General features: G+C 29.9%; 2 protein-coding genes across 13 annotated transcripts in view; one reads left to right on the plus strand and one right to left on the minus strand.

Moving 5' to 3' along the window:
* Positions 1 to 13,367, plus strand: part of LOC111619082 (leukocyte elastase inhibitor C-like) — a 46,555-nt gene that overhangs the window by 19,674 nt on the left and 13,514 nt on the right. For 3 of the 12 annotated variants that reach the window (XR_002755682.1, XR_002755681.1, XR_002755684.1), the window contains one exon: positions 9,068 to 9,201. Coding sequence is in view for 8 of the 12 variants with exons in the window: in XM_023360737.1 (XP_023216505.1) it covers positions 3,330 to 4,562 (1,233 nt within the window). In the remaining 4 variants the exon portion in view is untranslated. Of the gene's footprint in view, positions 1 to 2,522; positions 2,726 to 3,328; positions 4,824 to 8,588; positions 8,709 to 9,067; positions 9,202 to 13,367 lie in introns of those variants that run through there. The other 9 variants (XM_023360737.1, XM_023360734.1, XM_023360738.1 and 6 more) reach the window with 8 other exon arrangements.
* LOC111619080 (hepatocyte nuclear factor 6-like) overlaps positions 11,819 to 13,367 on the minus strand; it is a 77,010-nt gene continuing 75,461 nt past the window's right edge. The window contains exon 3 of the mRNA XM_023360732.1: positions 11,819 to 12,057. The gene's annotated coding sequence lies outside the window, so the exon portion shown is untranslated. The remainder of the gene's footprint in view (positions 12,058 to 13,367) is intronic.

Consider the following 13,367-nt stretch of genomic DNA (forward strand, 5'->3'; position numbering starts at 1 on the left):
TGACAAATTCAAAGAATATTCTGACTTATCTTAATTATAAATTTCATCCTTTCTCGAACTTTTTATGAATAATATCTGTAACAAAGTATAAATTTTCTGTTATTTATTATCTGTGCACGTAAATTTAAAACACTAATCGCACTATTAAAATGATCTATTGTGTATGATTTGGTTCAGAGGTACATAAAGATCAAGTATGAAGTTAAGTTAAAATTCGTTCAAAAAAATAAATAATCGTAGGTAATTTATTAAGTAAAAGTAAACCATTTTAAAATTATTCCTATAAATTTAAGAAAACGTGCGAGCTAAACTTTATACTGTAATTTCACTTTATACTCACTCAATATTACAACTAAAAAAATAATCTATTTCTGCGTGACTTCGTTCTGACGACCACAAAATATAATCGTCCAGCATTTCCTATTTCGGTGGGTTGACGTCATTCAGCTGACCAATCAGCGCGTTGTGCCATCTGGATCTCTAGCCGCACGTTATACACCTGCATTATATAAATAAGCAGTGCCGGCGCTAGAGTTTATGCCGCTCGGGGCAAGACATGCATTTGACGCACCTCATCCCCCTTTTCTAAAACTCTTTCCGCCGTGGGCACTAAGAGGGTCTCTTTTAGCAAGTCCATTATATGCTCGGCCATGCTCAAAATAGAGCAGCCGGCTGGCGAGGGACGGGTTCCGACGTATCCGGACGGGCCACCACCAGAAAAATTCTTGGGGCTTTTCGACCCATAGAGATTCGATTCCGGGCCCCAGAGCTGTAGGCTGACACCTTGACCGCTTGGCCATCCTGGCATCATGGTTCGGAGAGGCATCGTGTTCGATCAGAGGACAGTCATAGTGTATTGTACATTTCCTGTACTCTGACAGTGGACCAGTACGTCACACGAATTGTGGTGCCTGTGGTTCGGTCACTGGTGCAGGCTGCACCCGACGCGGTCTTTCAGCTAGAGTCTAGCTGAAAGACCATGCGTGGTCAGGTATTGTCTAGCTGCTACACGTCGCACGGCGAACTCTTCAGCCTGAACCGAATTGGCATTTTTCCTTGGCCTGCAGCCTCGCCGGATCTCTCTCCCATCGAATACCTGTGAGACCTCGTCTGACGTGAGGTGCACCAGAGACCACTGCCGTATACCGTAGGTGAAATGTATGCTGCAGTGGATTATTAATGGCATACCTCAGGCAGCCATTAATAATCGCCTCATTGATAGTATGCCTCGCCGTATAGCGATCTCTATAGTTGCCCGTTGGAACCGGATTCCTTACTAAATAAACAGATGTCTATTGCATATCTTTGTTCTTTTAATTATTTGTCCGTCACTTCTACCGATCCTGCAATGTGTATGTAGCTACACACATTCCTTCGCGGTATTGCAATTTCATTTTTGAAGAGTGTATGCAATTCACAAAGACCTTCTGATTTAAATGCATGGGGAATATAAGGACAATGGCATCACCTGAGCTAATATCACTACCTGTTTCTAGTTTGATTTAATAACTATTAGAAAAATTTGTTAGTGCTGAACTATATAGCTATGAGATTTGTCAGCTAGACGTAGTTGTTTCCGTTTGTAACCAATGAAATTTATTTTTGTTTTAACATATTTCATGAATTCTTTTTACACTAAATTATTATATTCTTCTTTAAATTCATGTGCGATATATCCAAGCTAAATATATTAAGTGTTCTTCAGTAATTTTATTTATAACAGTTTATAAAATATTTACATTAATTTATTAAAGGTAAAATTTTTGTGTATTGTTTATGTGAAGTTAATAAAAGACTACTGTTGATATTTAAAGATGAATAAAATACTGTTTTATAAAAAATTCTAATAGCAAAATATATTATGTTCAAAATGAAGATACTGTAATAGGAAAAGATTTTGACATACTTCAACATTTATTATTAGTATTTTATCTTTTCTGACGGGTCACTGCGACCACTAAGAGATCCTTTTTCTATATCATTATGGGTTGGACTGAATATATAAGAGTGCCTTTAAAAATAAATAAAATAAGCATTTTACTCATAGTTTGACAAATTTAAAGTACTGTATAAAGATATTTCTAAATTAAGTTTGTCTTTTCTTCGACAACCATTAAACAATTTTTACAGCTATATCTGAGCCTTTAGTTTATGATGAGTAATTTTTAAATACACAAAAAGCATAAATCAGCATTTTGCCAATAATTTAGATAAGTTTAAGTTTCAACGGCCATCAATTCTGAAATTTAACTTAATATATCATTAAATTCACAAAATTTGAAATTATATACAGTAAAACCTGCGTAAACCGGAATCGCACGGTACCAAATACTTTTTCCATTTAGGCAGGTTCCGTTTTATTTAGGTATAGTGTAGGACAGGTTTTACTGTATATCCTAAGAGAGAGTCTAGCCGGTGCCGTCGCGTTGTATTTTTATGTTTTTACTTTATTAATATATAATATTCGACCTTTTGCTTAAATCAATATTTTAAAATATATTTTATTTTATATCACACAACAGTGTTAATAATACAGGTTGTTGTTCGCTCAATTTTAAAGATTATTTAAATGGAAAGAAGACAAACTTGATTTTTCCCCCTGTTCGTTTTTTTTGGGGGGTTCAAGTTCGATTAAAAATTGTTTCGAGACGGCTTTCATCTATTGAAACCGGTTCTACCTGTTTAAATGAACATCTTAGTCCTTTCAAACACAGGTCAGTAGCAGGTAAGTTTGCAAACGCACTTAAGAATTTCCATTTAAGAATGTAACTTTATTTATCAATTATCATTTCAAATATTTAATTAACCTTTTACTACATTATTATATATTTGTTTAAGTTTAATCACTGTTTCTAAATTTCAAATTATTTATTAGTATAAAATTATTAAACGTTATTTATTAATTACTTAACATTAAACTCTCAATTATGAAATGATAACAGTTGAATATTTAAATTAAAAATTTATAACAACTTTTCTTTCAGAATTTAATTTATTTTATATCCCTGTATTTTTCAATTTAGAATAGTATTTAAAGTAAAACCGCATGTTTGTTGCTATTGGTAGTGTTATATTGATTCTTCACAATAGTTAATAATTGTTACTATTTTACATTCTTGACTTTCTAACTACGTCTGTGTGATAGTTTGCAAAGTAAGTTAAAAGATCAATATATTAGTATTGATCTTTTAACTTATTTTGCAAACCCTCTTGCATTTAAGCTTTCGTTTTAGAATAAAAATAAACTTGACTTTGATTCTTTTATATATTTTTAACATCTTCATTCTAATTTAAAAATAAATTGATTTTTTTTTTGTGTAATTTCTAGGATGAAGCTTACAACTATATTTACAACTTTAATAAGTTTAATAAACTGCATATCATCCGAAATTCAGTTTCCAACGGAAACTCCAGAAGAAATATCAGATAAAGAAAACTATTTAAAATTAATAAGTTCAATTAACAATTTTGCTTTTACGTTGCATTGGTATCTTCCTGAAACAGGGAACTTATTAATATCGCCTTTGAGTTTATGTACAGCTTTAGCTATGTTGTATTACGGTGCAAGAAACCAAACTGAAAAAGAAATGGCTAAGGTTTTGGGCTACGAACATTTGAGAATGGAATCGAAAAATGTTCATCGTACCTTTCAAACTCTATTAAAGAATACGAATAATAATAATTCCAAACATGATCTAGTAACAGCAAATGCTGTATTGTTACAAAAAGACTTTCCTGTTTTGTCGAATTACAAATCTGATATAGAAGAATTTTATAATGCAACAGTTCAAGAAGTGGATTTCGCTCGAGAAGGCGAAATTGTTGTTAAAATGATTAACGCGTGGACAGCATGGAAGACACAAAACAAAGTCGAAGAATTAATCAGTGAACCATTGAGTTCGTTAACAGCGCTTTTTCTTTTAAATGCAGTTTATTTTAAAGGAGTATGGAAAACGAAATTTGATCAAAGAATAACAACTCCAGATACTTTTTACAACAATGGTCACATTCCGAAAACTGTACCCATGATGAGACTGAAGACTAAACTATTATTTGGTATAGATCAAGACTTAAAAGTTTCAGCATTAGAATTACCTTACGATGGTGAAGAACTTGCTATGATTATACTATTACCTTTCGAGCGTGACGGATTGAAAGATTTAGAAGGATCTATTTCTGCTAGTGTTCTAAGTAATATATCATCAATTTTGAGAAAAAAAGCTGTTCACGTGACACTACCACGTTTTAAACTGAATAATAAATATGAACTGACTGAACAACTTCGTAAGATGGGAATTCAGTCCTTATTCGATCCATCTGAAGCTGATCTGACCGGGATAAGTAAGAAAGAAGGCATTTACGCCACTACTGTTGTTCACAATGCTGTTTTAGACGTAAACGAACAGGGTGTTGAAGCTGCTAGCGTTTCTGGAATAGCTGCTGGTGTGAGAATTGGTCAGCCATTGACTAATTATTTCACTGCCGATCATCCTTTTTTAATTTTTATTCATGATTCAAGAACTCGATTAATATATTTTATGGCACGTGTTAATGAATTATAAACGGATTTTCATTCTCTTGTTTATTAATTATTATTTAATTATTTAACTTAAAGTTACCGGTAAAAGTGATTGTAACAGAATACTTATTATAATTATTTAAATGTTTTAAAGAAATGAATAAATTGATTAATGTAACACTAATAATTTTTAAACTGTCAATTAAGTTATATGACATTTAATTTATTATCTAATTTTAAAATTTGACGCCATGTATGTATAAATACTCTCTCTACATACTTCATTCATACTTGAAAACCAAACGAATTCTATAATGATTGATAGAATCCTCATAATTTGCACATAGAATATACATAACATTAAATATTAATTTTTTTTTTTTTATATTTATATTTCAAGTCACCAGATACATCTAAATGAATATATTTTGCTTCCATTCCTCAGTAAGCCATACGAATACTTCGTTTTACAAATAATACAATTTTATACTTATGATTTACTCTCTGATATTGTTTACTTCGTGAATTTTTAAGTATTACATCCACTATAAATAATTACATAATTTATTTTCTGATAAAATCTACTCAAGATGATTTAAATTCATAATTTTTGTAATGGTTTACAAATTTGTTGGACAAATTTTTATACTTGTGATTTTTGATATTTTTCTATTCTACTTCACAGAACATCTATTTAATGATTCTCATCTCATTCATTCAATTCGAACTATTTTTAAAATGCTTGTCATTTCATTCAATAACTTAAACGGTTCTTTTTGTCACACATTCGACATCAATTCTAAAGAAGATGAAAAAGAGAGAGCAATAATTGTCATTATTAATTAGCTTTTTTGAAAGATTTTTCTTCTAATCTCGGGTTTTATTCTCCTATTTATATATGTATTGTGTATCATTCTTATAATATTTTAGATGAAATTTAAATTTAATTTTATCACTATATTTTGTTATAATCAATCTCATAAACATGCGAATTTTGTATAATTTGTAAATGATTGGTCTGCAATTTTCAAAATTGAAGATCTGTATATTCACACTATCGTCCGTCTGTCCGTCTGTCAGTCTGTCCTTCGTTGATTTCGAAAACGGTGTTAGTTACATGTAAACGAGAGATATAAAAAGAAATATAAAAAGATTATGGGCAGGAGGTCCCAATTAGCTATATAGAACGTGATAAAAGATTATTACAAATTGCAGTACTAATTCATTTTTATTATTACAAATATTTTGCACAGAAAAGTCACCACTGACGATAAAATTTCTCGTCTCCAGAGATTTGTAACTACAAGTGGCTTTTTATATATCTGTTTTATTGAAATATTAGAAATTTATGATGTATTAAATGTAATGAATAATAAATGACTAAATATAATGCATTGATACGGATTTATATAATTGGAAATACGGTTTTTCTGTTTGCTAACAATTTTTTTGAAGTGGTAAATCATTATCACCAATTGCAATTATTAATATAATCTGAGAGGATTTTGGAAACAACACTTAATTTATATTGAATGATATTACCTGTATAAAACATTCTATAAATTAAATAAAATTAATTTTCAATTGATTTAGAATGATAATTATTCTTTATTTAAGTTTATATAAACTACTGTCGAATTTTATATTGCAGTATACAAGGTACATGACATTTGAAATTTCTTAAGAATATTTACCATTATAAATTATATCAAGTATAAGACGAATTGCTTCTTTATATTCTGTAAACTTATGGTACAAAATCTTGTATATCTCATTTCATTTTAATATTTGAACTGCAGCTGTTTCTTCATAAATTGTATATCATTATTCTATCGTCAAAGAGTGGCACTGAAACTTGTGATGATAATTTATTTTTGAATAAACTTTAAAAAGAAAAAGATATCAACATTTGATTATAAATATTCTCGTGCTTTAATATACAAGAGTAAAATATGAGCCTATTCGTCAGTTTTGATATATAAGATTTATTCCTTTACAGTTTGAATTATACATTCAATTGTTCAGTCATATATTGAAGAACGTTAAGTTTTAATTTTTACTATGCGGTGTCAATAAAATAATATATAATTTTCTATGCCAAAATTGAATATTTAATAAATTTTACAGCAACATATTATTCAATATTAATTGAAGAATATGTTCTTTATTTAAAGAATAGATATACATAAACAGGTAAATCTATACAGAATAAAGAGTATATGCATAAATGATTTATTATATTTGCTTTAAAAATCTACCTTTCAAAATCTATAGAGAATATCACATTGTTTTTTTGTTCATTTTGATGGGTATTGTGTGCGTGATTTAAGCTGAAAAGATATTCATAAATAGCAGATTGCATTTTATTATTACTATATCAATAATATCGAATCTGCAATTGTAACAGCAAATACCTTTTAAATAATNATCTGAATTAAGTATATTTAGTTAACGTTTCGAAAAATAGAATTTAAAATGTAACTTGTTACTTCTTTAAAATAATCTTTTCCTAGAAATCTTGGCATTTCTCGATATTTTTCTCGTCTTGTCGATCTGTAAATTAAAATATTCCAGTTATCTTAAAATTCACACAATTAAAATTAATTTTAAACACAATAAATTATTTTAATAACTGAATAATATTCATAAACATTATTTGAGTGATAATTTTTTGATGCGAAAATGAACTAAAATTCTAATTTTCAAGATAAACTTTATAAAAAGCCATATAGTTTATATATCAGAAACAAAGTTTTTAACGAAGTTTGACTAATGATTTTTTACACAGATTAAACAGAAGCAATATTCATTTTTATTGCTTATTTGACAATTGAATCCATATATAATAATTATTGGAAATTCTTTTTTCCCATTCTTCAAGACTCGAGAGTATCATAGTGCAATTTGGACATTGTATCTTCTACTGATTAGAAGTTGAAAAAATAAAAAAAAAATGGCCATGACGGATTAATATTAATGAATAATTTGAATACTTTACTCTGAAATAGAAATCAGGATTGTTACACTAGAATGATGCGTAAAAAATTTTGTAAATATTATCATAAATTCTTCAGATGCATTATAAACATAATAGAACGTCAAAACTCCTAAATAGGGCCAGTTTCCCATAGAAAATCCTCTCTGGAAACATCCCCCTCGGTAGATCGTCCACGTGTCGCATTGCCGTATACAAACAAATATTATAGAAATTATAGTAATCTGTTATAAACTATAAATATTTACGAGGGGTGTTCAAAAAGTATCAGGCCTTTATTTTTCCCGCGTAAACCAATGACGCGCGGGAGGTCTCCTTCGGTGGAGATGTGGAAAGATTCAAAAGGCTTTCTGGGACGATGCCAACACACGGATAAAGGAATGGTACAACCGCTTCAAAGATGGCCGTACATCAGTGGACAGCGAACCGCGTTCAGGCAGACCCTCAAAAGCCAAAATGAGACTGTCATTGAGCAAGTGCGGAATTTGGTCATGGTGGACCATCGCATCAGTCAGAGAACTTGCGAACGAGATAGGAGTAAGCATTGGATCGGTACAGTACATTAAATTTTGACCGAGGATTTGGGTATGAAGAGAATGTCCGCGAAATTCGTGTCCGCTGATTCAGACTTTCGTCGCCAAACACAACATTCCCGTGGTTCGTCACGCTCCGTACTCTCCCAACATGGCTCCGTGTGAGTTTTGGCTATTTCCCAAGCTGAAAATGCCAAATGCCGCTAAAAGGAACCCGATTTGAGTCAAGAGAAAGACATCATGCGGAATCCGATGGACCGGCCGATTGCCATTCCAAAAGATGCGTTCCAGCAGTGTTTCCAGCAATGGCAGGAGCGCTGGGAGAAGTGTATACATTACTAAGGAGACTACTTTGAAGAGGATTAGGGTTTTGTATCTCAAAATCAATAAATGTATTTTTGCCGACCAAAGGTTCGATACTTTTTGAACACCCCTCGTATAATATATTATACTCTTAGAAAATTNATTGAATATACTGTAGTACATTTATGTCCAGCGATTCGTCATGTATTTTTTCTTACGTATTTCTGATCATAACTTTAAAATAAAAGCGAAATTATGTCACGATGTTAAATATTTAAGATTAATTTTCATTTACTTCACTTTGTTTATCATCTTCAACTAGAAATAAAGATATATGAGTATTATTAGATAATCACAGGTAATTTATTATAGTTTACATATTATATTAACAATGTCAACAAAGTAGATTATTCAGAAAAAAACTGACTCCTTCCTTGTCTTAATATATATATATTTGTTTTTTTAATCGAAATAATAAAACGTCGCATCTAAATAGCGTAACATTTTAGTGTTAATTATTAAATAATTCTGATAATTTCTTAACATTTTTTTATGCTTTATAAATAATATGGAATTAGTTAAATATCTGTATATAATCTGTAATAATTTAGATGATAAAAGTTCATCAAGAAAAATGAAAGTGTATGTACTGTAGTAATCTAAACAAATCACAAGTCTTCGTATATATATATAGTCCTAAACTTTATTATATTTCAGACATAATCAGCCACTGCTAATGTGCGAGCCTGACTGCATGACAAGATCTTAAGTTAATTAGAACATAGCTCTTAATTAAACAGAGTATCCATCACTTTGTAATATAAAGAATCTTCAGCGGGAGAGAAATAATTGTAAGTACAATTTACAGAACTTAAAACTTTTTTCTTTTTTTTTTACAAATAATATATTTATGTTTAAACTGATATGTTGAACTTTTGTTTTATTGATTTTAAGTGTTTGTCTTCTTTCATTAGATGTGATGAATCAATAGGAATTATGAGTTCTTTTTTTTTGCTGACAGAAACAGCATAATAGTCCATTAATTTGATATAAAATGGGATTAAAGCTGGATTGAGTGGAATGCATAAAAAACAAAAGTACATAATACTCTTTACAACATATATCAGGCTGTTAATCCCGGTAAACCGACAACAGGTTAGCAGTACTGATAAATAAACACGTGTTTTTTAAATACATAAATTACAGTTTTGATCTGTTAGGAAGTCAATAAAACAACAAAAAAAAAGTATTGCATATACCTGTTGTCATAACGGATCAGATTGACCAGGAGAATATTACTCGTTCACATTTATTGAAACCATTAACAAATATTCCTAAGAGAACATTATTATATTAATTATTGTTTGTTATTATTATTATTATTTACATGAGAACTTCTATATAAAAACAGGATCACCAATACAAGACCATTCTGTGCACATGCTACTTTGGTTTTTTTTTTATTCTTTAATTAATATATTGACGTCATAAACCACACAGTGAGGTCACAACAAACTAGAATTACAAAGATATTGCTCTGACAGGTGCTTGGTCATTCGGAATGGAGACCTAAGTGGACACATGACCTGACGTCTGGGTTAGAAAAATATGGCAGCTGCTTCTGCCATAATAAGTGGCAGGCGTGAAGATTTTCGTGCATCTCAACCTCTCTTTATTAATCTTATCTCACCGAAATTAGCACTTCTCCAATTTGTCAGCATAACTTCACTCCCTACCATGAGCAAATGACATATTCGTGATTTTTTCCCCTCACAAAAACAAAAAGATAAAAAGAAAAAAAACATAATAACTACATTCTTATATCATCTCCGTACAGAACGGACCAAATGAAATGACAATAAAAATTCCAAAAAAACACAGTTTTACTTAATTAGTTAGTTAATTTTTAAAAAGGAACATACCTTTATTTATTTTTTTTATATATTTAACATTTTTGTTGTATAGCATCTGTAGAAAATATTTTTATACTAATTAATGTACAACTGTATTCACAGGCTGCATGGAGCTGTTTTTATGATTGTTTAATGTACATTTAATGTACTTTGATGTTTTTTAAATATTGCCAAAATAATAGCTCATTTTTTATGACTGTAATTATATAAAACTAGATGATCTGTCATCCAAACAGATACCCAGTTCGTTATGCTACAATATAGCACGAGTTTAAACTATATACTGTAGGACCTTAGAACTATTTCTTCTATGTAACTATTGGATTATATACTAAGCTGTAACCATTTTCTTTATATTATTTTTTAAAGGCTTTGGTATAGATAAGACATAGTTTGGCAATCTATTTTACAAGAGCTACAATTTGACTTACCATTTCTAGCCTATGAATACATGGTTTTCTTGCCTTAAATACAACAGATCTAGATATCACATTAAATACACACAAACGAATTTTGTCTGTTTATTGGTTTTCATGTAATATAGCCTTCGACATTCAGCAACTACATGTTTGGTGTTTGTGCGAGCTTTTTTTTTTTTATCTAGACGGTCTTATATTTATCTCTCCCTCTCTCTTCCTACAAAAAACCTAATTAAACCAAAAAATCAAAATGATATATCTAAGTATCACATATAGACCACGCAGAGGACATAAAACGTAACTACAGTAGGCTAAACAACGTCTTTGTTGCGTCACATTATGTTGTTGTTGTTGTTGTTATTATTATTATTATTCTTTTTTTTTTGTTACATCTTTTCTCTCAAAATAATATAAAAGACGTTTATTCATTTTTATAATGCACAGTACAGTTTTTTTTTAACTTCCCTTAGCATAAAAATTTCGGCAAACAGTACAAACATGGATCCAAAGTTTCTTATTTTTCATCAATTAGGAATTTGGCCAAAGTATACTAAGAATGAATTACATTTGTTTTTTTTTTCTCTTGATCTTAATGATGTTTTCTGTTAGAAGGTGATTTTTATGATGTTTTTTAATATACATATATGTAAATAAATGAGAATTGAATAACTTACAATGAAACATCAATTTACAAGGAATTTGTGACAATTATGGGGATACTCTGGCCNATTTCCATCGAATTTTAGTCTACTTCTTTTTTTTAAAAGGAACAGAATGAACTTCGTTTTTTTCTTTGACTAAGTTATCCAGCAATTAGTAATTTTTTCCCAAGCATGAAAATGAGATTTATTTCCTTGTAAGCTCGTATGTAACGGTTAACTTGATATAGCTCTTTATACGACTACTCGACTATTCAAATTTTGAGAGAGAGGGGGGGGATAAAAAATTCTTTGCAGATGGAAAAGCATGTTGGTTCCTCATTCTTCGGACAGATGCCCGCTATACAAGCCTTACATGATTTATTTCAACACCGATTCTATTGGCATACCGATGATAGATCTCAGTCGTCCAACGATTTTTTCGCTTTTATTCTTCTCTACATTTCGTTCTAGTAGGGGACATAACCTCTACTAAGATTGTTATGGATTAACAGTACTATGATTGCATGATCATGAATCGTAGGGAATGAACTTGTAAGTGTAATAATGCACAGCAACATATTCTACACATTATATAAACATATTCTACACAGGCTATACATGACATTACAGATGCGGTGCAACAAACACCCTTTGTGGCTATGATAGGAATGTCGTTTTGAGATTCTTTATGTATATATGTATACATATATAGTTATATATATATATGTATATACCTATATATCCATATACATATATATATTTATTTATTTACGGATCAGATTGACCAGGAGAATATTACTCGTTCACATTTATTGAAACCATTAACAAATATTCCTAAGAGAACATTATTATATTAATTATTGTTTGTTATTATTATTANAATAAAATAAGATAACCGAGAGGAGATAGAATTGATGAGTGATCACGTGATGGAATTTTATAAAGATTACCAAGAGCAGAATTTTTCTCGATTTTATTCAACTTTTAGCATCCCCTTCCTGAAAGTTTAAAGAAGTATTACTATAATCCGGCCTTAAAAACAATGATTTAGACCGCATTTATTTTCTGGGTGTCACATAAAAGACCAAGTGTTGAAGAAGAAAAAGATTAAATGGAAAGTATGCTATGTTTTCCTTTTGAATTCTTCTTCCCTCCTCCCCCTTTCTTCTTCTTTTTCTTCATCCTCCAGGTTTGATTTTATTTTGTTTTATTTTTATATTATTATTATATTATCTTTTACTTTATTTTACAGAAATCATACATCGAGTTACGTTCGGATGAATAAAAGTTTTAATTATTTTAACTTTTCATAAAAGTACCCCCAAGATATGTTGGCATACAACAGTAATTAAGGATTCAGCAATTAAGAGTTAAGTAATATCTTCTAGAATATAGTAATTAAGAATCGAGTAAGTAAATGTATTGTTAGAAATATATATAATTTTTAAATTTATTCAAATATCACGGGGTTATATATATATATATATATAAGACCACGTGATATCAGCTGTTAACAAAAATGTATTTAAAGGGAGGGAAAGCTTGAGGACAAATAAATAATAAAAGAAATAGGGAAAAGAAAACAATAGCGGAAAAAATTAATTCGTGAGAAAAAGAACAATTATTCAAATTTGAGAAATCTTTTCTTCCATTAATTTTTTCATTCTTTAAATTATTTCTTTAAAGTCAATTTTTCAAATATGCCGAGATCGTCAATCAAACAGGAAAGAAGATTTTTGACTGTTTTTTTTTTTTATTTTTATCTCGCTCCTTCATTTTTTACTTTTTTTTTTTTTTTTCTTTTTTTTACTTTTTTTATTTCATTATTACTAACGGATAGACAGCCGAACTTTCAAAAAATTTTGTAGGCCCGTTTCTTAGTCGACCCCCATATAATACTGTTGATTTTTCCGTTTTATATGAATTCCATGTTGTACGAGTCACTTAGATTTTACAAATACGTGAGCCGTTCACAGCCCGGCACACGTATTTGTAAAATCTAAGACTCGTACAACATGAAATTCATATAAAACGGAATAATCAA

The sequence above is a fragment of the Centruroides sculpturatus genome, unplaced genomic scaffold (genome assembly GCF_000671375.1).
Source record: "Centruroides sculpturatus isolate CEXI.00-Female unplaced genomic scaffold, Cexi_2.0 scaffold170, whole genome shotgun sequence".
Taxonomy (NCBI): Eukaryota; Metazoa; Arthropoda; class Arachnida; order Scorpiones; family Buthidae; genus Centruroides; species Centruroides sculpturatus.